Source organism: Pseudophryne corroboree, chromosome 11 (genome assembly GCF_028390025.1).
Source record: "Pseudophryne corroboree isolate aPseCor3 chromosome 11, aPseCor3.hap2, whole genome shotgun sequence".
Lineage (NCBI taxonomy): Eukaryota > Metazoa > Chordata > Amphibia > Anura > Myobatrachidae > Pseudophryne > Pseudophryne corroboree.
The window spans coordinates 209375766-209403183 of NC_086454.1; the positions used below are offsets into that span (position 1 = coordinate 209375766).

Genomic DNA, 27418 nt, shown 5'->3' on the forward strand with positions numbered 1-27418 from the left:
CCCTTAACAGGGCTTAGTATTCTAAGACCCCCTGGTACCGCTGAGGAGACGTGGAGTCTTTGTGGAGGAGCTGCGCTTCCCTGTGATTCCTGTCAGTGTAAGCTGCAGAGGGAAATTGACACTGGTGAGCTGCTGGATCCGCTTATAGTGCAGCGCAGCTTCCCGTTTTTCTTTATACCGGCCCTTAAAACGCTTGTTAGGTATGTGGCCAGTGTGGGTAATCATTGGTGGCTCAGCACGCCACTCACAGCAGGACAAACTTATGTGTATGTACTCCTGAGTCCCCTGGAGCGCAGTCTGCATCAAGCGCTGCGCTCCTACCCTTGTGCCGCCATTCCTGCTGGTGACCCGCTAACTGGGACGCCGGCTCTGTACTCACTACTCTTCTATCTTCTGACTCTGTTAGGGGTGGCAGTGTGCTGCGGGAGGGTACGCTCGCCGTGGTGGGACTTGCAAATGACTCCCTCAGGAGCTCAGTGTCCTGTCAGCGGAGAAACAGGACCATTAACTCTTTAGGAAGTTGGGCCGTTCTTCCCCCTAAGTCCCACAAATCACCTTTTTGCACTTTATGAAGTCTCTGAGTGCCACCATATTGCTATATATATATATATATACACAAATTGAAGAAATCAGAGGCGGCACTCAGAGGCTTTAGAATCAGTGAAAAAAACTTATATTTGTGAGGTCAACGTTTCGGGGACCACCTCCCCATCTTCAGGACAAACACACAGTGAAACAGTGAACATTAAATACACACTTACCCCCCTCCTCCTTTCGGTCTCCCCGCCAGCGCCCGCCGCAGCCACGCCAGCCACACTTCCTGTACGGCATTCTGTATGCATCCCGTGGGCGGAAGTGACGTCGCGGTACCCTGTGGGCCGCGTGACCATGGCAACGCTGGGGGGGGGGGGGGGAACAAGTGTACACATGAATTTCCGTATCGCCTAACATTAGAAAGCCCACATCTATTGCACACATTCTAAAAATATGCAATAAATACACTAAGCTGAAATACCATAAATATATCATTAAAACCTGTGGCAATAAATATGAGCCCCATTTGTCTAAAATTCCATGCATGTGTTCACCTTGCAGAAATAAGGTAAGGAATACCCAAAGGTATTCGGGCGCTGTGAGGCGAGCTGATTAGCTAAGCAGCAGCCAGTGGTACAGGAAAGTCACTCCCTGGAAGGAGATTACAAAAGAAGAGGGAGGCTGCGCTGGCAGAGGAAAGAACAATATAAACCACTAAATGTGTAATTAAAAAATTTATTATAAAACAATATTCTTTAAAAAAACAGTACTTCTGTGCAAGATAATGTGCCAAATATATGCAGAAAAAATGGAATTTACCAGTAATATGCAAAAATTGGAATTTACCCAAAGATGGTTGTACAGGATTAGTGGTCCGTTAGTACCTAGGTACTTACCCGTTGGAACAGGATATCTCTGAATTGGACCCGAACAAGCCCATTCCGCTGACCAGTTATCCAGAAGAGTCTGAGAGAGGCACCAACCTATTTCCGCATTGCATGAAGTACTCACCACTTATGGGACACTGCACCAACCCTCTAGCGGTATATGGAATCTTTCCATGGACTCTCTTCAGTAACATCTAAAGGGGACTCTCCTTATTGGATTATAACTGGATACAATACTTATGGGCAAAATATGGAACGGACTCTAGAGAATACATTCCACTAATCCTGTACAACCATCTTTGGGTAAACTCCAATTTTTGCATATTACTGGTAAATTCCATTTTTTCTGCATATATTTGGCACATTATCTTGCTCAGAAGTACTGTTTTTTTAAAGAATATTGTTTTATAATACATTTTTTAATTACACATTTAGTGGTTTCTATTGTTCTTTCTTCTGCCAGCGCAGCCTCCCTCTTCTTATGTGTTCACCTTGCCCCCGCCCCATCCTACCACCTACATAAAAATTTCCTCTAGTGATTAAGACCTGTACATCACCATAATTAGTTGATGACACGATATATAATACCCAGTGTATTCTTGTGCACAAACCTACATCTAAACTAACGTGTGTCTTAAAACAGTGCATTACATATACTTCATTGTAATTAATACCTTTTCTCTCAATGATAAATATCGATCTCAGGCTATTAAACTGCCTTGCTACCTCTCCTCTTACCACTCAGACCTCTCCATTTATGTCACATATTTATTTATTTTTTATATATATCTGGCATTCTATGAGTATAGGGGCTCATTTAAAGTAAATATTACTACTTGCTTTTTACAGGAAATTAATGAGTCCCAAGCTGTCATTTAAACCTCCCGGTTTCATGGTGTTTAACCTGTGAATCCACCTGGATTCTAATCTCAGTAATTGTTGTCCTCTGTTCCCACCCCTAGGTGGGAACCCCTAGGATCATAGATCATGTGTCGGAATATACACTGCTCAAAAAAATAAAGGGAACACTAAAATAACACATCCTAGATCGGAATGAATGAAATATTCTTATTAAATACTTTGTTCTTTACATAGTTGAATGTGCTGACAACAAAATCACACTAAAATTATCAATGGAAATCAAATTTATTAACCCATGGAGGTCTGGATTTGGAGTCACACTCAAAATTAAAGTGGAAAAACACACCACAGGCTGATCCAACTTTGATGTAATGTCCTTAAAACAAGTCAAAATGAGGCTCAGTAGTGTGTGTGGCCTCCACGTGCCTGTATGACCTCCCTACAACTCCTGGGCATGCTCCTGATGAGGTGGTGGATGGGCTCCTGAGGGATCTCCTCCCAGACCTGGACTAAAGCATCCGCCAACTCCTGGACAGTCTGTGGTGCAACGTGGCGTTGGTGGATGGAGCGAGACATGATGAACAAAAAAGAGTGAGTGCAATAGGGTGCGTTAAATGCGAAAAGCTGGTGAACAGATCTGCTCGACCTGTTGTATGTGATATTAGAGGTTAATACTTCCCTTGATACCACCTATAAGCATATACTTCTTAGATCCGTTCCACATATAAAATAAAAATAAAAAGATGCATATAGTGTAGTATGTTTAAAATGAAACAGGATTTAATCCAATTATTTCTCAAATTTATACATAAAAGGATGCACAAAACAAATACAAAAATTCCTAAAAACACTTGTTTTTTCTCCCAAAATGATGGGTAATAAAGGTGGAGGATTACCAGATGAGAGTGATCAGTGGGCGTGTAAGATGTAACCTTAGGGTGACTGGCTCCGGAACCGGGTTCCCTCGTCCACGTCCCAATCGTCTGGTCAGCCTTACACCTGCTGGTAGTTCAATGGATACTCCACTCTCCTGCTGCTACGCGTTTCGGGGATGTCCCTTCATCAGGCAGTGAGAGTGAAGTGAATGGGTTGCCTCTTTATACCCACAATCTGGATTACTTCCAGGTTAAAGGTCAACAACTTTAACCACTGTTTAACATATACCAAACACTAATAAAAAGTTTACCTATATAAACAAACTTCATAATTAAAAATGCATAATAAATAGCAAAGCTGGAAATGTTCTAAAGTAAGAATACAGAGAATCGTGTTATACTGACCGGAAGTGACGTCAGCGTGACCTCCGGTTTTTACTGTAATCAACAACATATATATTAAACCTCCCAGTTAAATACAATGAGAGGGAGTCCAGGCTTATACACACTATATAATAGTACTTGCTCATCAGAAGTTCTACAAACGTGTGCAAGGAGTTCTATTTCGCGGACTGGTTGGAACGCATCTGGAACGCAATGTGGCTTCCAGCAGCATACTTCCGGTTCGGTGGAACGCATTTGGAACGCATCCGGTCTTTAGTGACGCACTTCCGGTTGCGGCAATCAGTGCTTGAAGGCGGAAAACTGTTTATAATGAAGTTCTAATATTCATATGTGACAACTGAAGTCCATTAAATTCTGTATATGTTATACATAGGACAATCTTAAAAAATTCAAAGGTTTTGTTTTCCCTGCTGGTGTTTCATGTATTTCGGTTCCATTTTGCTTGTGGGCTACCACGCCCATACTGCAAACTTAAATGAAATGGCAATTAAACTCTTTTCACATATAAATAATTAATGATTAATGCTTATGGAGACAAAATATAGAAAGGCAGAGGGTGAGAAAGGTTCAAAAATTATCTCAGAATAAAAAGAATAGGAAATGAGAATTACAGGAACCACTTTAGCTCAAAATCTGAATTGAGTCCATACGGGATGAGGCTTTTAATCTTGTGGATCCATTTCATCTCGCTTTTGGCTAAACGTGTTGCCTCATCTCTATACCTCCAGTTGTTTTTAATATTCTCTATAGCTAAAAAGCGGACGATGTTATTGGTAGAACAGTTATGCACTTCTTTGAAGTGGTTAGATAGAGAATGTGTGGTTAGACCCTTCTTGATATTGCGGAGGTGTTCACTTAATCTAGTTTTAAGTGCCCGGCTTGTACGGCCTATGTAGACCAGGTTGCAGCTACATTCAATTAGATAAACCACATTGGTGGTGTGGCATGTCATGAAGTGTTGTATTTTGTATTTAGTATCCTTCACTGTAAACTCTTCATGTTTAGAGCTTTCTGATTTGATTTCTCGACAAGCCTGACACGTCCCGCATCTAAAGAAGCCTTTATTTCTTATCGGATGATAGTCCTGATGTGGCAAGGCGCTTCTAGTGAGTTTGTCTTTGAGGTTCGGGGCCTTTCTATATATAAAGCGTGGTAATTGTGGCAATACACTTTTTAAAACTGGATCTTTCAAGAGAAGGTGCCAATGTCTACGTACTATAGATTCCATTTTCTTATATTGGCTGTTATATTGTGTTATAAAGGCAAACTGAGCTTTTGTCTCTTTTTCTTTACCTCTTTTCTTCTTATTTACCAGTAGTTCAGCGCGGTTTTTTTGGAGGGTTTCGTTTTTGAATTCTTCTAGTTTATTTCTATCATAGCCTTTATTTATGAAGCCCATTTTCATGGTGTCTATTTGTTCTTCACATACTGTTTTTTTGCTACAATTCCGTCTGAGTCTCAAGAATTGGCTCTTAGGGACGCTAGTGAGCCAATTGAAATGATGTTCGCTGGTTGTGGCGATATAATTATTTGCGTCCGTCGGTTTTCTAAAGCATTTTGTCTCCAATTTTCCATCATCAATATATAATGATAGGTCTAAGAAACTCAATTCCGTTTGGCTACTATTGATGCTTAATTTGATGTTAAGATCATTGGAATTGAGTTCCTCTGAGAAGGCACATAGAGCTTCTTTGTTCCCTTTCCAGAAGAAAATGACATCGTCAATATATCGATACCATAGAATAAGATATTTACCAAATGTTCGGTTGGTAGGGTTTCGTTTTTGAATTCTTCTAGTTTATTTCTATCATAGCCTTTATTTATGAAGCCCATTTTCATGGTGTCTATTTGTTCTTCACATACTGTTTTTTTGCTACAATTCCGTCTGAGTCTCAAGAATTGGCTCTTAGGGACGCTAGTGAGCCAATTGAAATGATGTTCGCTGGTTGTGGCGATATAATTATTTGCGTCCGTCGGTTTTCTAAAGCATTTTGTCTCCAATTTTCCATCATCAATATATAATGATAGGTCTAAGAAACTCAATTCCGTTTGGCTAATTTGAAATTAATACATTTGAGTGGACAGAGGGAATGTGGATGGCAACGGCTGATGTGGCAGCACTGTACACAAACATACCTCATGAAAAAGGCATTGAAGCAGTCAGATATTATCTCAATAAAACAGACTACTCTGAGGATAAGAAAGAATTTCTGCTGGAAGGAATAAGATTCATTCTCAAAAATAACTATTTTTATTTCAATGGGTCGTACTACATCCAACTTATTGGAACCGCAATGGGGACTAAATTTGCCCCAAGCTTTGCGAATTTGTTTATGTCCTATTGGGAAGAAACAAACATAAAAACCAACCGAACATTTGGTAAAGATCTTATTCTATGGTATCGATATATTGACGATGTCATTTTCTTCTGGAAAGGGAACAAAGAAGCTCTATGTGCCTTCTCAGAGGAACTCAATTCCAATGATCTTAACATCAAATTAAGCATCAATAGTAGCCAAACGGAATTGAGTTTCTTAGACCTATCATTATATATTGATGATGGAAAATTGGAGACAAAATGCTTTAGAAAACCGACGGACGCAAATAATTATATCGCCACAACCAGCGAACATCATTTCAATTGGCTCACTAGCGTCCCTAAGAGCCAATTCTTGAGACTCAGACGGAATTGTAGCAAAAAAACAGTATGTGAAGAACAAATAGACACCATGAAAATGGGCTTCATAAATAAAGGCTATGATAGAAATAAACTAGAAGAATTCAAAAACGAAACCCTCCAAAAAAACCGCGCTGAACTACTGGTAAATAAGAAGAAAAGAGGTAAAGAAAAAGAGACAAAAGCTCAGTTTGCCTTTATAACACAATATAACAGCCAATATAAGAAAATGGAATCTATAGTACGTAGACATTGGCACCTTCTCTTGAAAGATCCAGTTTTAAAAAGTGTATTGCCACAATTACCACGCTTTATATATAGAAAGGCCCCGAACCTCAAAGACAAACTCACTAGAAGCGCCTTGCCACATCAGGACTATCATCCGATAAGAAATAAAGGCTTCTTTAGATGCGGGACGTGTCAGGCTTGTCGAGAAATCAAATCAGAAAGCTCTAAACATGAAGAGTTTACAGTGAAGGATACTAAATACAAAATACAACACTTCATGACATGCCACACCACCAATGTGGTTTATCTAATTGAATGTAGCTGCAACCTGGTCTACATAGGCCGTACAAGCCGGGCACTTAAAACTAGATTAAGTGAACACCTCCGCAATATCAAGAAGGGTCTAACCACACATTCTCTATCTAACCACTTCAAAGAAGTGCATAACTGTTCTACCAATAACATCGTCCGCTTTTTAGCTATAGAGAATATTAAAAACAACTGGAGGTATAGAGATGAGGCAACACGTTTAGCCAAAAGCGAGATGAAATGGATCCACAAGATTAAAAGCCTCATCCCGTATGGACTCAATTCAGATTTTGAGCTAAAGTGGTTCCTGTAATTCTCATTTCCTATTCTTTTTATTCTGAGATAATTTTTGAACCTTTCTCACCCTCTGCCTTTCTATATTTTGTCTCCATAAGCATTAATCATTAATTATTTATATGTGAAAAGAGTTTAATTGCCATTTCATTTAAGTTTGCAGTATGGGCGTGGTAGCCCACAAGCAAAATGGAACCGAAATACATGAAACACCAGCAGGGAAAACAAAACCTTTGAATTTTTTAAGATTGTCCTATGTATAACATATACAGAATTTAATGGACTTCAGTTGTCACATATGAATATTAGAACTTCATTATAAACAGTTTTCCGCCTTCAAGCACTGATTGCCGCAACCGGAAGTGCGTCACTAAAGACCGGATGCGTTCCAAATGCGTTCCACCGAACCGGAAGTATGCTGCTGGAAGCCACATTGCGTTCCAGATGCGTTCCAACCAGTCCGCGAAATAGAACTCCTTGCACACGTTTGTAGAACTTCTGATGAGCAAGTACTATTATATAGTGTGTATAAGCCTGGACTCCCTCTCATTGTATTTAACTGGGAGGTTTAATATATATGTTGTTGATTACAGTAAAAACCGGAGGTCACGCTGACGTCACTTCCGGTCAGTATAACACGATTCTCTGTATTCTTACTTTAGAACATTTCCAGCTTTGCTATTTATTATGCATTTTTAATTATGAAGTTTGTTTATATAGGTAAACTTTTTATTAGTGTTTGGTATATGTTAAACAGTGGTTAAAGTTGTTGACCTTTAACCTGGAAGTAATCCAGATTGTGGGTATAAAGAGGCAACCCATTCACTTCACTCTCACTGCCTGATGAAGGGACATCCCCGAAACGCGTAGCAGCAGGAGAGTGGAGTATCCATTGAACTACCAGCAGGTGTAAGGCTGACCAGACGATTGGGACGTGGACGAGGGAACCCGGTTCCGGAGCCAGTCACCCTAAGGTTACATCTTACACGCCCACTGATCACTCTCATCTGGTAATCCTCCACCTTTATTACCCATCATTTTGGGAGAAAAAACAAGTGTTTTTAGGAATTTTTGTATTTGTTTTGTGCATCCTTTTATGTATAAATTTGAGAAATAATTGGATTAAATCCTGTTTCATTTTAAACATACTACACTATATGCATCTTTTTATTTTTATTTTATATGTGGAACGGATCTAAGAAGTATATGCTTATAGGTGGTATCAAGGGAAGTATTAACCTCTAATATCACATACAACAGGTCGAGCAGATCTGTTCACCAGCTTTTCGCATTTAGCGCACCCTATTGCACTCACTCTTTTTTGTTCACTTTTTCATATTGGTATAAGGGATTACCACTGGTGCAAAGGGGTTGCTGCTTGTTGCCTTCTGGCGCCATTCATGTTCTCTATTAAGTCTTTACACCGGAGCGAGACATGATGTCCCAGATGTGCTCAATTGGATTCAGGTCTGGGGAACGGGCAGGCCAGTCCATAGCATCAATGCCTTCGTCTTGCAGGAACTGCTGACACACTCCAGCCACATGAGGTCTAGCATTGTCTTGCATTAGGAGGAACCCAGGGCCAACCGCACCAGCATATGGTCTCAAAGGGGTCTGAGGATCTCATCTTGGTACCTAATGGCAGTCAGGCTACCTCTGGTGAGCACATGGAGGGCTGTGCGGCCCCCCCAAAGAAATGCCACCCCACACCATTACTGACCCACTGCCAAACCGGTCATGCTGGAGGATGTTGCAGGCAGCAGAATGTTATCCTTGGCGTCTCCAGACTCGTCTGTCACGTGCTCAGTGAGAACCTGCTTTCATCTGTAAAGAGCACAGGGCGCCAGTTGCGAATTTGCCCATCTTGGTGTTCTCTGGCAGATGCCAAACGTCCTGCACGGTGTTGGGCTGTAAGCACAACCCCCACCTGTGGACGTCGGACCCTTAGAGGACCCTCATGGAGTCTGTTTCTGATCATTTGAGTAGACACATGCAGATTTGTGGCTTGCTGGAGGTCATTTTGCAGGGCTCTGGCAGTGCTCCTCCTGTTCCTCCTTGCACAAATGCGGAAGTAGCGGTCCTGCTGCTGGGTTGTTGCACTCCTACGGCCTCCTCCACGTCTCCTGATGTACTGGCCTGTCTCCTGGTAGCGCCTCCATGCTCTGGACACTACGCTGACAGACACAGAAAACCTTCTTCCCACAGCTCGCATTGATGTGCCATCCTGGATGAGCTGCACTACCTGAGCCACTTGTGTGGGTTGTAGACTCCGTCTCATGCTACCACTAGAGTGAAAGCACCGCCAGCTTTCAAAAGTGACCAAAACATCAGCCAGAAAGCATAGGAGCTGAGAAGTGGTCTGTGGTCACTACCTTCAGAACAACTCCTTTATTGGGGATGTCTTGCTAATTGCCTATAATTTTCACCTGTTGTCTATTCCATTTGCACAACAGCATGTGAAATTGATTGACAATCAGTGTTGCTTTCTAAGTGGACAGTTTGATTTCACAGAAGTGTGATTGACTTGGAGTTACATTGTGTTGTTTAAGTGTTCCCTTTATTTTTTTGAGCAGTGTGTGTGTATATATATATATATATATATATATACATACACAGGAGCGGTCCTTGGTGCGGGCAAGCAGTGCCTTTGCCCGGGGCGCTGCGGCCTGGGGGCGCGGCCGCAGTCACCCCGCAGGCACCGCCGCCTGCCCGCACTCCGCTCCCCGCTCCACGGCTGCAGCAGACGCCGTGGGCTGTGTGGGCGTCCGCTGCAGCCGGCTCCAGGCACAGACACTAGAGGTCGTTATTGACCTCTAGTGTCTGTGCGGCGCTATGGGAGAGACGTCATTGACGTCTCTCCCATAGAGAGGAGCGGGCGGCCAGACTGACGGAGCAGCAGCAGAAGAAGCAGGAGCGGGGCAGTGGTAAGTATTGTTTTTATTATTTTGTGTGTGTGTGTGTTTGTAAGCGGGGGGGCACAGCGACAGGGGGCAAATAAAGAGGGGGCACAACAACTGGGGGCAAATAAAGAGGAGGCACAAATACTGGGGGTACATAAAGAGGGGGCACAACTACAGGGGGCAAATAAAGAGGGGGCACAACAACTGGGGGCAAATAAAGAGGAGGCACAAATACTGGGGGCACATAAAGAGGGGGCACAACTACTGGGGGCAAAATAAAGAGGAGGCGCAAATAAAGAGGGGGCACAACTACTGGGGCCAAATAAAGAGGAGGCACAAATACTGGGAGCAAATAAAGAGGGGGCACAACTACTGGGGGCATATCTACAGGGGCAAATCAACTGGGGGGCACAGCTACTGTGAGCATAACTGGCCACGCCCCTCCCATATGAAGCCACGCCCCCGCACACTAACTGTTTTGCCACGGGGGTGGGGGGGTGGGGGGGGGGCGCCAGTGGTAACTCTCGCACTGGGCGCCACAAGGGGTAGAACCGGCCCTATATATATATATATATATATATATATATATATATATTATAGTGCAGTAGTTCAAACACCATAGGTGGTTTATTATAAAAAAATATACAAATAGATGGTTCTCATACGAGGGGTCATATACAGTTCACAGCAAAAAATTGGAAAGGGCTCACCGACGTTTTGGTCCTAAGATCGGACCTTTCTCAAGGTAGTAGCCAGTCAATACAGCAATGGGAGTCAGCACAGCAAAAATGGTCAGTATCAAGTAGGAACCAGAGACCTGAATATTGCCTCCCAGGCCCCCTTATATGCCCTATACTACTCATTATGGCACCAAAATTCATCTGAGCGATCCCATGCGTGCGTTACACACATGGAACGCACGCGTCACTTTCGGTCCAGACCGGAAGTGACCGGGGTCCGCATCAGACACAATACACCCAGAGGTATAGAGAATAAAATATATAGATAGATAGGCATTAATCAATAGGGTAAATCAATAGTGTATCCAGCACATAGCTCCTGAGGACTGCCAGCGATACCGCGTCGTCACGGTAATGCTGGGTGCCGCAGCGTCACTTCCGGTTTAGCCGGAAGTTGTCCGGTAACCATAGCAACGCAGGACACGCTGGATCTAAAGTGTACAGTGATACATAACAAAATATAAAGCAAGCGCAGTGCTTGTCAATTATCACATTTGCCAATATGGTATAAAGATGAATCCTCATGTTATACTGCAGCCTATTTAGGCATACTGGGAGCCCAGGAGGTGAGCACACACAGGGTATAAGAACAGTGAACACACATAGAAATAAACTGGTGAAAAAGACAAAATATCACTGCCTGTGAAACTACTAAATCCCATCACAATAAATATATGTACTAATCATTCAATACTTGTATAGTAACACATAGACCTCCACCCACCTTAGAACAGAAACAATAATCATGGTACAAATAATCATTATGTAGTAGATCTCAATCCTTCCCACACTAGTATATATACAGAGTCAGAAATGTGATCCATAGCTTCACATACAATTCACAGAATTACTCTAGTGGGAGTCAAAGGAAAGAGAACCACTGAAATATCCAGCAGTCTGAAAAGATCCAGTCAGATAGGGGATACTATGTCCAATAGGGATTTGGTTACTTCAGAAATATTGATAACAGATTGTTTTCATTCATCCCTCTGGGGGAAATGGTATCAAGACGATGTATCCAATAACTCTCTTTCTTTCTTAGCGCTAAGGTACGATCACCTCCACGACTTACAGTAGTGGAGGGACCCAATCTATCAATTTACTGTGCAGGCTGGATACTTGGTGTTGTAGAGCCAGGAAATGTCTCGTGACAGGTTGTTCAGCTGTCTTAGAGTCAATTGCTTGGTGAATGGTCGTCCGATGGTTTGCCATTCTGTCTCTAAATCTCCTGGTGGTCATCCCCACATAGTAAAGTCCACAGGGGCAGGTAAGGATATATACCACAAAGTCCATCACACAGTGTAACTTGTATTTGATCTTAATCGGACGTCCAGAGTGGGGGTGCGGAAATGTAGATCCTGTTAACATATTCCGACACATGGTGCAGCCAGTGCATTTGAAACAACCAGGTCTATGTTCTTGTAGCCAAGTGGTCTTGATAGGTGCCGTCGGACTCAATGTAGGTCTCAATAATAGTTGTTTAAGGTTTTGGTCCCCGCCAATATACCATCATAGGGGGGGGGGGGGTGTTCTTCAACTTGAGTTGAGTATCCGACATGACGATCGGCCACCTCTTCCGAAGTGCACTACTGATATTACCAGAGTGATTGTCAAATATGGTTGTAAAGACAATCCGGTCTAGACTTGGACTTGTGTCGGACAATGTAGTCGATGTATCAAATTTTGATCGCGCTTTCAATAGACATCGTCGGATTACCCGGTTAGTGTACCCTCGTTTGCGGAACCTCTGTGACATCTCCTGTAGTTGTTCCTCCATTGTTGTAGCATCTGAGTTATTCCTCATCACCCTAAGAAATTGTGAAATGGGTAGGTTATCTTTGAGAGCTGGAGGGTGTTGGCTAGTGGCTAGGAGAAAAGTATTCCTATTGGTGGGTTTCCAGTATAGTCTGATACTGATCATATTGTCCTTAATAATCACTGTGATATCTAAGAAATTGATCTGATGGTCGTCAATTAGATGGGTGAATCTGACCGGACTTTCCAAGCCATTGAGTGCACTGACCATCTTGGTAAACGACGCTGTTGTCCCTGTCCATAGGATGAAGATATCATCGATGAATCGCTTGTACATCAGGATATGTTCACCATAGGTCAGTAGAATATGAGTAGTCTCATAGGCCGCCATGTAAATGTTTGCATAGGCTGGAGCCAGGTTAGAGCCCATAGTGGTTCATGACCATTGTACATAGTATTTATTCAAGTATTAGAAGTGGTTATACTTCAATACTAGTTCCGCTAGTTGTACAATGAAGTCGATCGGTGGGCCGTCTGGGGGATGTGTTGCTAGTGCCGTCTTGAGCGCCTTTAGGCCATCATCGTGTGGTATTATAGTGTATAGTGAAGCTACGTCCATGGTGGCCAGTCGGAAGGTGGTACTTGTTAGCTGTGTTTTGGAAAGCTTGGCTAGGATGTCGGTGGTGTCTCGTATGTAGCTATCGTTCTGTTGTACTATGTACTGCAGAAAAGAGTCCACAAAAATAGCCAGTGGTTGCAGTAGTGAATTTCTTGCCGATATAATCGGCCTCACAAAAAGGGGAAAGAAAAGACAAAAGAAATCTTTTTTGGGAGCACTCTTAACTGAAAATTCTAATGATATTAGATCATGATGTACAGTATGATGATGTGAAAATGGATAATCTAAAACTTAACATTTATTCTGTTCCTTAAAATATCGACCAATTATGGTCCAAATATTTCTATCTATAATACAATACACAAATAGAAAGGTGAAAATATAAGTAAGAGTGAGTAGTAAAGGACTGCTCCACCAGTGTTAAATGAGCATTACGGTGATCATCTTGGTGATATCCACAGTGCCTGGTATTCCCAAGCGGTCCCCCTTCAAAGTACTAACCAGGTCTATCCTATCAGCTTCCGAGGTTGAAGATCGGGCTACTTTCAGGATAGTACGACCTTGAATAGTAAAAGATGATATATGAAGGAAGAAGAACCCACTTCTGCTGTCTGTACTGAGCCTGCTAACGTCACTGGAAAAAATTGCCCCCAGGCTTTTCCAGATGAGAGAGTGTTGGAAAGGAGAACCCAAAGCTGTCTTAGAAGTGAAGTGGAATTAAATGCAGAGATTAAATGCAGAAATTTTTCTTCCCCCTTAGGGTGGGGGAGAAAAAAGGAAAGAAGACAGGAGCACTTCTGCTTTCTGTTGTGACAGCAAATTGTACGCTTGGAGAGGACAAGGCCCTTTCCAGCACTGCTGTCAACCAGATGAGAGAGTGATAGAAAAAGACAAAGAAACAAGGAGAAAGATAAAGAGGGGAAAAAGATAAGAAAGAAAACTAAGATGCTGGTGTTTCAAAAAGGGTCGCTGTTAATTACTATTGTATCATCCATATGATATTGGTAATCTCATCGACTAGTCAAACAGAAATTAGCAGTTATAGTAATAGTTAATGTAGAGACATGCAAAATAGGATTTCACCTGCATTTCATTTAAATAATAGATCAGGAAGGAATATCCTCAGGCATCTAGTCTGCAGACAAAATGATTCATTAGATCACCTGCAGTAGGTCAGTGTCAATTTCAAGGTCATTAGGCTGATTTAATATTAATCAATCATAAATTAGATCTTATGAGGAATTTTGACACTATTCAAAAAGTGCTAATCAGCAAAATGAACAATTCTAAGACAGAGTCTTTTACAAGACAAAATGCAACATACGTAGCACAAAATGGATAGTCCTAACACAAAATAATTTTTTCAAGACAAATGCAACATATGTAACACATTATACTGATTGATATTCATCAGATCATAAAGTAGATCTTATAGGGAAATTGTCACTAAAACAATGCTGGTCAGCAAAAATGGGCAGTCCTAAAACATCGTCTTTTTCAAGACAAGTGCAGCATATGTATCAATATATAAAAATAAGCTGTCCTAGAGCAGGGGAGGAGTTTGATAAATGCCGGCATCCAAATGGTTTTTGAAGCAGTGAGTGATAAAGTATTATACATATGTCACTCCCCAGTATACATATACAGCTATCTTTTCCTCTGCCTTCTCCTCTGCTTTTTCCTCCCTCCTTTTACATTAAATACCCAGGACCATTAGTTGGGTCCAAGGTTCACTTTTATACATCTCTCATTACTAGTGAGGTGCCTTACCACATTGTTGCATATGTTGCACTTGTCTTATTAAATTAACTGTTCTAGGACTGCCCATTCTTATATTGATATATATGCTGCATTCTTTCTTGCAATCTTATTAAAGAATTTGCTCTAGGACAGCTTATTTTTATATATTGATACATATGCTGCACTTGTCTTGAAAAAGACGATGTTTTAGGACTGCCCATTTTTGCTGACCAGCATTGTTTTAGTGACAATTTCCCTATAAGATCTACTTTATGATCTGATGAATATCAATCAGTATAATGTGTTACATATGTTGCATTTGTCTTGAAAAAATTATTTTGTGTTAGGACTATCCATTTTGTGCTACATATGTTGCATTTTGTCTTGTAAAAGACTCTGTCTTAGAATTGTTCATTTTGCTGATTAGCACTTTTTGAATAGTGTCAAAATTCCTCATAAGATCTAATTTATGATTGATTAATATTAAATCAGCCTAATGACCTTGAAATTGACACTGACCTACTGCAGGTGATCTAATGAATCATTTTGTCTGCAGACTAGATGCCTGAGGATATTCCTTCCTGATCTATTATTTAAATGAAATGCAGGTGAAATCCTATTTTGCATGTCTCTACATTAACTATTACTATAACTGCTAATTTCTGTTTGACTAGTCGATGAGATTACCAATATCATATGGATGATACAATAGTAATTAACAGCGACCCTTTTTGAAACACCAGCATCTTAGTTTTCTTTCTTATCTTTTTCCCCTCTTTATCTTTCTCCTTGTTTCTTTGTCTTTTTCTATCACTCTCTCATCTGGTTGACAGCAGTGCTGGAAAGGGCCTTGTCCTCTCCAAGCGTACAATTTGCTGTCGCAACAGAAAGCAGAAGTGCTCCTGTCTTCTTTCCTTTTTTCTCCCCCACCCTAAGGGGGAAGAAAAATTTCTGCATCTAATCTCTGCATTTAATTCCACTTCACTTCTAAGACAGCTTTGGGTTCTCCTTTCCAACACTCTCTCATCTGGAAAAGCCTGGGGGCAATTTTTTCCAGTGACGTTAGCAGGCTCAGTACAGACAGCAGAAGTGGGTTCTTCTTCCTTCATATATCATCTTTTACTATTCAAGGTCGTACTATCCTGAAAGTAGCCCGATCTTCAACCTCGGAAGCTGATAGGATAGACCTGGTTAGTACTTTGAAGGGGGACCGCTTGGGAATACCAGGCACTGTGGATATCACCAAGATGATCACCGTAATGCTCATTTAACACTGGTGGAGCAGTCCTTTACTACTCACTCTTACTTATATTTTCACCTTTCTATTTGTGTATTGTATTATAGATAGAAATATTTGGACCATAATTGGTCGATATTTTAAGGAACAGAATAAATGTTAAGTTTTAGATTATCCATTTTCACATCATCATACTGTACATCATGATCTAATATCATTAGAATTTTCAGTTAAGAGTGCTCCCAAAAAAGATTTCTTTTGTCTTTTCTTTCCCCTTTTTGTGTAGTCAATCTACAAAAGCATTTGGGAGCACCACCAATAAGTAAAGTGCCGCTTTATGATTTGACGATTAGCACTGTGTATATTGGTACTTATATATTATTATTTCTATCTGTTGACATTAAGGTGTGGCTGTACAGCACACAGCTAGTGCAGAACTGACAAACCATTTTTCAAACGATATAATCGGCCTACCTGGTGGGTGAGAGAGGGTCTTGTGGATTTTGGGTAGAGTGTAGATGATGGGACACAGAGGATGTATTCAAAGGTACTTCTATCAATCCAATGTGATTGAAACCCATGTTGTAAGGCTGCATCTACAATACTTTTAAAGTTGGGTATCGGGTTACTGCCGCAAGCCACATAAGTGGAGACAGCAGATAGTTGTCTGCAAATTTCTTGGTGATAATCCCCCCCAATCTTGTACAACAATTGTGCCCCCTTTATCAGCAGGTCTGATTATGATACTGGTGTCATTCCTAAGTGCATTAAGTGCCTGTTGTTCAGTCATGGACAGGTTGTCAAAAGATCTCTTCGGGGGGACTGAGCTGATATCCTGCTCAACCAGATGGATATAGGTCCGGATGCTGGGATTGGAGGAGGGAGGGTCATAGGTGGATGGTGGGTGAAAAGGGGATCTGTTATTATCACTAGTCAGGGCAAAGTGCTCGTGTAGCCGAAGCTTGCGGACAAATTTGTACAAATCGAAAGTTGTTTCAAATGGCTTATGTATGCTCGTGGGTCCAAAAGAGAGACTCCTGAAGAGCAAACTAAGTGTGGCCTCATCAAGATGTTTACTAGACAAGTTAAAGACTAGGTCTTCATTTTGTCTCTGCATTTTCGCCACGTATCTCCCCTTCCTTGGATGCGGTCTACGCATCCCCCGCTGGGGGGTAAATCTGCGTCTACTGACTGTCCTAAAAAAGTATTATTAGGATGTTGTCTCTCAGAGTGTTCAGTGTCCGATGTGGATGCTGATGATCTAGTATCAGATGTAAAATATTGTCGCTGACCTTGACGGCGTTGTCTAAACGTTCTCTGTGGTCTTTTGGCTCTAGAATCCCCCAGCAGCCACCTGTAGACAGTATGATTCTGGTAATCCAGGGTCACTGTTGCTAGTTTACTGCGCTCGAAGGCCGTAAGCTCCTTCCTATAATTGTCAATTTGCACTTTAAGTTTTTCAATAAAGTTGACGGATTTATAATTTCTGATAGTGGCTAAATTGGGTGGTATGAAAGGTCTCTATCAACGTTTTGACCTTGGCTAGTTCAGTGCCCACCTCCTCCACTACCAACAGCATCAGGTCCAATGAACATTTATTTAACACGCCGCACCAGCAGCTACAAAAGGTGGGGTTGTTTCTCCCAATAGTAGGGATGTTTTTGTAGCCCGAAATCCCCTGGGAATTTGTTTTTTCCAGTGATATTCAGAGAGAAATTGACCGTGTAAATTAAGGTCAACTTCTCTCCTACTAAGTCTCAGTAATTGGTGATAAAGGTCAGTGGTAGTTTCACTCGTGAGTGATTCAAAATATTTATGATCGAAAAGTACTTTCTCAGCATCATCATCTGTCAATGAGATAATACCGTGTTCCTGCCTGAGAGAGGAGGTTATCATCCAGAAACCCTGCGCCACCCTGTGCCATAATAGTTAGGGCTTTGAAAACCAGAGTACTACACTACCTAGTCTTCCCTGTGGTTACCTGACCAGGTACTAACCAGGCCCACACTGCTTGGCTTCCAAGTTCAGACGTAATTGGGCATCACCAGTGTGGTATGACAGTAGATATTACCATCACACATACAAACCTAGGGCAGATGTGGGGCAAACAGGTACAGCAGGGACTAAACTCAATCCAAACTCATTGATGGATTTACGGATATAAACAAAGAACAGAAGTCGACAGAGAAAATAATAATAATAACCTGTGTATGCAATTATTCAGTGTATCCAGTTCAAATTCTAATATTAGACATAGTAGATGTGGTGGGTGCGGGAAAGGGAGAGCTCAATAGGAGCAAACCTACATACAAATGGATTGTCCCACACTCTCACCCAGCACAGGCAGCGGCTGGGATTCCAATTTGAAAGCCCGACCCCTTTCATGGACCGTACCCATAGTACAGTGCAGTAGTTCTCCACAAGAGTAGAAAAAGATAGCACTCTCCAGACTATAATTTCAGTTCAAACACCATAGGTGGTTTATTATAAAAATATACAAATAGATGCTTCCCATAGGAGGGGTCATATACAGTTCACAGCAAAAAATTGGAAAGGGCTCACCGACGTTTCGGTCCTAAGATCGGACCTTTCTCAAGGTAGTAGCCAGTCAATACAGCAATGGGAGTCAGCACAGCAAAAATGGTCAGTATCAAGCAGGAACCAGAGACCTGAATATTGCCTCCCAGGCCCCCTTATATGCCCTATACTACTCAGTATGGCGCCAAAATTCATCTGAGCGATCACATGCGTGCGTTCCACACATGGAACGCACGCGGCACATCCGGTCCAGACCGGAAGTGACCGGGGTACGCATCGGACACAATACATCCAGAGGTATAGAGGATAAAATATATAGATAGATAGGCATTAATCAATAGGGCTACTTACGCTGGATCTAAGTGTTGTATCCAGCGCGTAGCTCCTGAGGACTGCCAGCGATACCGCGCTGTCATGGTAACGCAGCGTCGCTTCCGGTTTAGCCGGAAGTTGTCCGGTAACCATAGCAACGCGGGACATGCTGGATCTAAATATAAATCTATCACCCACTCTAAAAATCCTGCGTTTGCCACTGACCCATGGAGCTAATGTGGACCCCAGTATTCTCTAGGACAGGGATGGGGAACCTTTGGCCCTCCAGCTGTTGTTGAACTACACATCTCAGCATGCCCTGCTAGAGTTTTGCTATTTGGCCATGCTAAAACTATTGCAAGGCATGCTGAGATGTGTAGTTCAACAACAGCTGGAGGGCCAAAGGTTCCCCATCCCTGCTCTAGGACATAAGAGAAAATATTTTTCTATTAATGACTAGAGTTTGTTTTCTTTTTATTTCTCTTACTACAGTATAAAACAGGATTCATGTGAGTAAGATGGCAGGCTATAAGGAAAATCTTGATATTACTGTACCATTTTTCTTTGGTTTGCATCTTCGGTCTGCAATTATTGATTATAATTCTCCAGGTTTGTGGTAGTGTTAAGTGTGTTCCATTACAACAACAGTGACATTGCACATATTGTAATGTAATGAGTAATGAAGCTTGAGCTATTTCTGTGACATCCTTTTTCTGAGATCCGGCCTGAAGATCGACAGTGTCTAGGTCGACAATGTTTAGGTCGACCCCTATAGGTTGACAGTCACTAGGTAGACATGTTCTAGGTCAACAGGTCGACGTGTTTTAAAAAAAAAAAAATCTAATTTTTCATACTTCCACGTGGACTACGAATGGAACGGTAACCTGTGCCGAGTGCAGCGGTAGCAGAGCGAGGTACCTTGCCCAAAGCATGGCAAGCGAAGCGAGCCATGCAAGGGGACACGGTGCACTAATAGGGCTTCCCGATCACTGTACAGAGAGAACGACACCCCAAAAAAATGAAAAACTCATGTCGACCTTTTGACCTTGAACATGTCGACCTAGAAACCCTGTTGACCTTCAAACCCTGTCGACCTAGTGACTGTCGACCTATAGTGGTCAACCTATACATTGACCTAGACACTGTCGATCTAATGATCCGCACACCCTTTTTCTACCCCACTGACATTCTGAGAGCTGTGACATTGTAGCAGCATAATGCATTTGTTTGCCCTCCAGTGAGGTGTGGAAAAGTAGATTAATACTATTAACTTTTATTTATGAGGAGTCACGGTACAAAGGGGTAAACAAATATATTGCAAAATGACAGATAATGTAGATAATAAGATAAGAGAGATAATGTAAGAGTTTAGCTATGAAATGACTATCATACACTTTATTTAAAGGTACTTATATTCAAGCATACACACCATTGTATTAGGAAGCTGAGAGCTACCATAATACATTTGAAATGTCCATATATAGAAGATAAGAAATGTAAAATATGCATTTTTTTTTTTTTAGATTGTTACCTTTTAACAAACAATATATAATATATGAGCAGATTTGTTGTACTTCACATGTGGAGCAGGGGTGTCCTAACCTTTTTTCTTGAAATCCATATCAAGAAAATTAACTTAGGGCCACAAAAAATATTCTCACAGATTGACTCCAAGCAATTAGGTAAGAGTTCTTTGCTGTGCTCCCAGTTATGGGGGTCATTCCGACCTGTTCGCACACTGCGGTTCATCGCTGCGGTGCAAACAGGTCAGGACTGCGCCTGTGCAGCACCCGCAATGCACACACGTGTCGTTGCGCAGCGACAGCCGTCGCCGGGCACTAACCAGAAGAAAGAAGAAAGTGATCACTAGAGCGATCGCAAGAAGATTGACAGCTAAAATATACTCCCCATAGGTGGTGTTTAGTTGATTGCACGGGCAGCAAAAAGTTGCTTCATGCGATCAACTCAGAATGACCCCCTATGTGTCATCCCAGAGCCCCCCATTATGTGCTAACCCAGAGCCCCCATTGTGTGCTTGCCCTGAGACACCATTTATTTGACAGGCCAGAACCATCCTTAACTGTCTGCCTAGAGCCCCCACTTACAGTATGTGCTAGTGCTAGCCCAGAGACCCCATGTATGTATCAGTCTAGAGCCCCTCTTATGTGCCAGACCTGAACCCCTACTTGTGTGCCAGCCCCCCCCCCCCCCCCCCTAATGTATGTCTGCTGAACATCTCCTGGTTTGTGTCCAAGTCCTATTTCCCTCAGCCTGTCTACCTGCTGCCACAGTTGCTGAGTCAACGCACACCACTGCAGTCTGCATTGACTCTTACATGCAGCTGTAGAGGGGCCAGTCTGGCAGTGATGTTGCTGGACTGTACTGCTGCCACAAAGTATTTACTACATCCGGAGCCCAGACAGAGGAATCCCAATGAAGCAGGGAGCCGAACTTTAGCAGAAGGCAGGTTGCTTTTGCCCAATGGGCTACAGTTTGGCTACCCATGATGTAGAGTAATACAGGTATCCCTTATCCAAAATTCAAAATCCCACATTTTTGGTTCCCCTACTGACAAAATGACATATATATTATATATTATGTGTATATATTGATATATTATATAGGTATGTGTCATTATCTCAGTAGGGGACCCAAAAATGTGGGATTTTGAATTTTGGATAAGGGATACTCAACATGTATAAACTATATTATATTCTCAAAATAAGGAATTTTTCAGTGTAATACTTATAGTATGCTTGTTTCATTTCAGATCAATGTTTCAAGGGTTGACAAGTAATGATATGATCACTGATCTTCATATGGACCTTAGCAACTGTGAGGTATGCTTTTCAACATTTTTATATGTTTGCAACTTTATTTTTAAAGTACAGTACTTTAACACTAATCATTGTTACTGTACTTCCTCCATATTGGACAGTGATATATATATATATATATTTTTTTTGTGGCAAAATGACTTCAATTCTACTGTATGCGACATAATCTTACTTTCAAAAGAGTACAAACTGTTCATATAGTATATGAATTGTGAAGTTGACCACATTTTGTCAGAACAACCCTTTTGATTGGTCTGTCAAAGTACTCTCCAGGTTTTATACCACAGAAGCCAGAAATAATAAATACGGACAAATTCACAAAGTGATTTCTAAACAATTAATTTAACAAAGACTTACAAAACATTTTTTAAATTGTGAATGTTAATCTTAAAAGTGTGTGAAAAATAAAAAGTTAACGCAAATTATATATTTTTTAGATTGTTTTTCGTGCATATTTTAAGCAACTTTACATAAATGCATAAATTACATTAGCAATTCAATTTCAATTAACATAATTATGTAGAGAAGACAAAGGGCAGAGTTCCCTACTTGTATAAGTTTACAATTTAGAGGAGATATAGTATATATGGCGAAAACATGGAGAAAAAAGCAGAATATGTGAGGGTGACTGTAGAGTTTTTTTTTTTTTAAAGGCATATTTTGCCCATAGCAACCAGTCAGATTCTATGTATCATTTATCTATTACATTCTAGAATGTATCAGGTAGAATATGATTAGTTGCTATGGGTAACATCTCCATTTATGTAAACCCGCACATTAATGAATATACCGCTAAGAGTCTTTATGAAAATCATTCTGACAGTGGATAGGGACAAATCCTAAATGTGAGAATTGATGCATAGGGCTGAATAAGCCAGAGCAAAATTAAATCACAAAGTTGCTAGTGCAGGCCTCCTTTAAGATGTTAGTGGTTTCCTTTTTAATTTGGTTATGAGGTTGTGAACTGGCAGCCTCTCACAGGTCATGGGTTTTGGAGTGCCATATTAGTGATCACTGTCAATCATTCCTTCTCATGCCTGATGGAAACCATCCATCCCCTTTTAGGATGTTGTTTCTGTTGAGCAGTGTATTCTATGCTGTCTCTTCAGTATGACAGGGTCTCCATAGTAATGGGTGTGTGCAGCTGTTCATATGCAACCTCTAACCCAATGGGTCGTCAGTGAATGCATGCTGTACCATGCGTCCTTTGTCCTCTTTTCTCTAGACAGATAGACCGTGTCAATGAAAGGCTCTCTCTTAGACAGTGCTTCAAAGCAGGGCCGGCTCCAGGCCTACTAGCACCCTGAGCGAGAAAATGTAAAAGCGCCCCCCCCCCCCCCCATGCGCGCGCCGAAGGCGCGCTCGCTCCCGGAAAAGTGGGTGTGGCCTCTGGAAAAGTGGGCGTGGACTCGTAACTTCATATCATCAAACTGTAAAAATATTTTCACACAATTAGCAGCCTTACACATAGCCACAGTAGTGTTCCTTACACACAATGTCTCCAGTATAGTGCCAGATACACATAATGTGCAGTGCCAGATAGACATGACATGCCTCCCAGCAGTGCCAGATAGACATGACATGCCTCCCAGCAGTGCCAGCTACACATGACATGCCCCGCAGCAGTGCCAGCTACACATGACATGCCCCGCAGCAGTGCCAGCTACACATGACATGCCCCCCAGTAGTGCCAGCTACACAGGATAGTGTTCACTTTTTAGGGCATGGTGCTGATCACAGGGAGGGCACATTTTTAAGTTAGGAGGGCAAAATGATGTACATACTGCTTGTTGTTCCCACACCTATATGTCAAAGCATGGACAGTGCGCGCCGAAGGCGCGCAGCAAAAATTAATGGGAGTTACTTCGTGGGGAAGGTACGTGGCCACATAATAGTGGCAATTTGCATTACACCACACAGTAGTGCAGCTAATACACACTGCACCAGGTAGAACCTCCTATACACTTTGCGCCAGGCACAGCACTGAGACACATTGCCTAGCCACAGACGCCTAGCGGGAACACTACATGACATGCCCCCCAGCAGTGCCAGCTACACGTGACATGCCCCCCAGCAGTGCCAGCTACATAAATGGCCACACAGTGCCAGATATGCACCCACAGTTCAGATACATAAATGCCCCCAAAGTGCCAGATACATAAGTGCCTCCACAGTGCAGATATGCCCCCCACAGTGCCAGATACATGATGCCCCCGCAGTGCCAGATACATAAGTGCCCACACAGTGCCAGATATAAAAATGCCCACACAGTGCCAGATATGTCCCCACTGTGCCATATATAAAAATGCCCGCACAGTGCCAGATATGCCACCACAGGGCCAGATACATAAATCCCCCCAGTGCCAGATACATAAATGCCCACATATTGCCAGATGCATAAGTGCCCACACAGTGCCAGATGCATTATTGCCCCCCACAGTGTCAGATACATTAATGCCCCCAGTGCCAGATATGCCCCCACAGTGCCATATACATAATGCCCCCACAGTGCAGATATGCCCCCACAGTGCCAGAAACATAATGCCCCCACAGTGCAGCTATGCCCCCACAGTGCCAGATATATAATGCCCCCACAGTGCAGATATGCCCCCACAGTGCCAGATATATAATGCCCCCACAGTGCAGATATGCCCCCACAGTGCCAGATACATAATGCCCCCACAGTGCAGATATGCCCCCACAGTGCCAGAAACATAATGCCCCCACAGTGCAGCTATGCCCCCACAGTGCCAGATATATAATGCCCCCACAGTGCAGATATGCCCCCACAGTGCCAGATACATAATGCCCCCACAGTGCAGATATGCCCCCACAGTGCAAGAAACATAATGCCCCCACAGTGCAGCTATGCCCCCACAGTGCCAGATATATAATGCCCCCACAGTGCAGATATGCCCCCACAGTGCCAGATATATAATGCCCCCACAGTGCAGATATGCCCCCACAGTGCCAGATATATAATGCCCCCACAGTGCAGATATGCCCCCACAGTGCAAGAAACAATGCCCCCACAGTGCAGCTATGCCCCCACAGTGCCAGATATATAATGCCCCCACAGTGCAGATATGCCCCCACAGTGCCAGATATATAATGCCCCCACAGTGCAGATATGCCCCCACAGTGCAAGAATCAATGCCCCCACAGTGCAGCTATGCCCCCACAGTGCCAGATATATAATGCCCCCACAGTGCAGATATGCCCCCACAGTGCCAGATATATAATGCCCCCACAGTGCAGATATGCCCCCACAGTGCCAGATATATAATGCCCCCACAGTGCAGATAAGCCCCCACATGAATAAACATAATGCCCCCACAGTGCCAGATATATAATGCCCCCACAGTGCAGATTTTAACTTACATGGCATTGTCACTGCGGACTGCGGTGCTGGGAGCCGGGAGGGGGAGTACTGCTGTGGGCCCAGGCAGGCAGGCAGGCGGGCGGGCGGCTGGACGGATGAATGATTCCGTCTGCGCTGCGCGGCGCCGGCGTCTAACGTCAGACGCCGGCGCCGCACAGCGCGCTGCGCGCACACACACACAGTTTGAAGGCTGGCTCCAGGCAGGAATATGGCGGCCGCAGCGTGCGGCGCCCTAAAAGAGTGGCGCCCCGCGCGGCCGCTCCAGTCGAACATGCCTGGAGCCGGCCCTGCTTCAAAGACACCATTGCCATAAATACGCTAGTGTTCACACTAGGCTGTTTAGCAGGGCACTGTGTCCTGACCAATTTTAAAGTTATAAAACGTGTCCTGCTCTAATCGCGGCGCCTCTTTTTTAATACTCTGATACTTCACTGCTGTCCTCACTCTAATACTGAGCAGCTATTTTCACTTACCTAACACTTTGATTTTTCTCTGCTAGCCTTTATTTGTGTAGTGACACCTAGTGCGCACCCCTGGTGCGCTCACGGCAAAAGGGGGCTTGGCCTTATATATAGGGGTGTGGCCTCGTGGGATCTTGAAAATCGTCGCTAAGCTGCCCCCAGAGACAGTCTCCTTGCGCTGTTGGCTAACTTCCTTCTGGCTAAGTTAGATGTACCTACCCTCTCTCATTCTTTGTGCTATACCATCTCGGCAAGACGAGAGAACAGCAGAAGGGAGGTCACACCTGTATCGTAGCCACTATATATATTCTCTACTGGATCTTTTCAGTTAAGAACCAATAACTATCATTTATTGGTAAGATGAGAAAACAGTCGAAGGGAGGTTAAATTGACATCATAGCTAGTACATATATTCCCTATTTGTACCTCTTCAGCTAAGAACTAATGATAAAAAAAATTTTGGGCAAAAAATGTTTTGGGAACTAATGATCTGAGTATTTGCAACTGTTGATATCTTCTGAGAATTGAGGCACATGCACCTCATGCCTCCGTGGTGCGTGATTGAAATTAACACTAAAAGAAAAAATGTATGTGTGCTGTATAAATATGACCATCATATGATCATCAGATATTGAGTATATTGTTTAATCAGGAGAAATGTTATCCTCTAGGCACTGGTGCCTCATACCTCTTTATTTTACATATATGTGTGACTCAACATAAACCAACTGTCTCTGTACGAGCAGTACTGTTATATGGCTGGCTAACGTTGTGCTTGTGTCTATCATTTATTCAAGAGAAAAACGGTTTTACAGGCTTTCGTGCCTGATATTTGTGCCTTATATCTCCTCATACGTGATTCAATTCAAAATCATTAACTTGTGACCTATGATTCAAACCATTTGCCCTGGAAAATTGTATATGGGCTATATAATCAATAAGATGATGGTCACACTATTTAACTTTTAATAGACCTTATTTAGTCACATAATAGTGCTAAGGAAGCCTTTCGCGCAGACGGACCCTAAAAAATATATAACTTTCTGACCAAGATCAGTCAGTTAACATATTTATTTTCTTACATATTTTCATATATGATCACTAATCTATTTGTGAATATACACAGGCTATGGAAACTTTAATTTTAAGGCATGTCAAATAAAAATGTATTATTTTAAGATAATTTACATTGTTTATTGCCTCAGATAAGAGTGCTCCCTACCAGGGCTGTCTTGTCTTTTCTCCAGCACACCCTATTATACGTGTTTCTATACCCTTGGGAGCACCACTGACCGTCAAATTTCGTCTACCAATTGGACAATCTTGTCATAGGTACACATTTCACAAATTAAGGGGAACAATACCCCATGAGTGTCAGTTCGTTCTGAGGCAATTATATATTGAACTTTAGATCCTATGCAGCTTTCCCCAACTACCCATTTGTTACTGTGGAGGAGCCGACATTTTGAGTTCAACCCCCACCAGGTGTCACACCCGGGTGCGGGCTACACCCCACGCAATCGCCTTATGGCACCACTAGTGTAGTGCCCTGGGGTGGTTTGTCTGGGATGGTTTGTGGGTGCCCTGCACCCTAGAGACGAACCCCTGTAATCTGCCAGATGAGGTTACCTTGATAACTGGTGGGCAGGCTCATAATATTAGCCAATTTTATGCCAAAAACCTCAGATATTATGTATAATTAATAAATGTATTATAATTCTAATGGTTGTATAGTGCACCTGCTTTCTTGTTTCTGTGTTGTAGTATTAAGTCTCACATATGTAGCACATCCCATTATAAGTAACAAGGGTGTGCAGTCCAGGCCCT

General features: G+C 42.5%; 1 protein-coding gene across 1 annotated transcript in view; it reads left to right on the forward strand.

The window, feature by feature from the left end:
- Positions 1–27418, forward strand: part of LOC134969339 (capping protein, Arp2/3 and myosin-I linker protein 3-like) — a 1162896-nt gene that overhangs the window by 628662 nt on the left and 506816 nt on the right. Inside the window, exon 13 of the mRNA XM_063945252.1 lies at positions 21682–21751. Coding sequence (XP_063801322.1) covers positions 21682–21751 — 70 coding nt within the window. The remainder of the gene's footprint in view (positions 1–21681; positions 21752–27418) is intronic.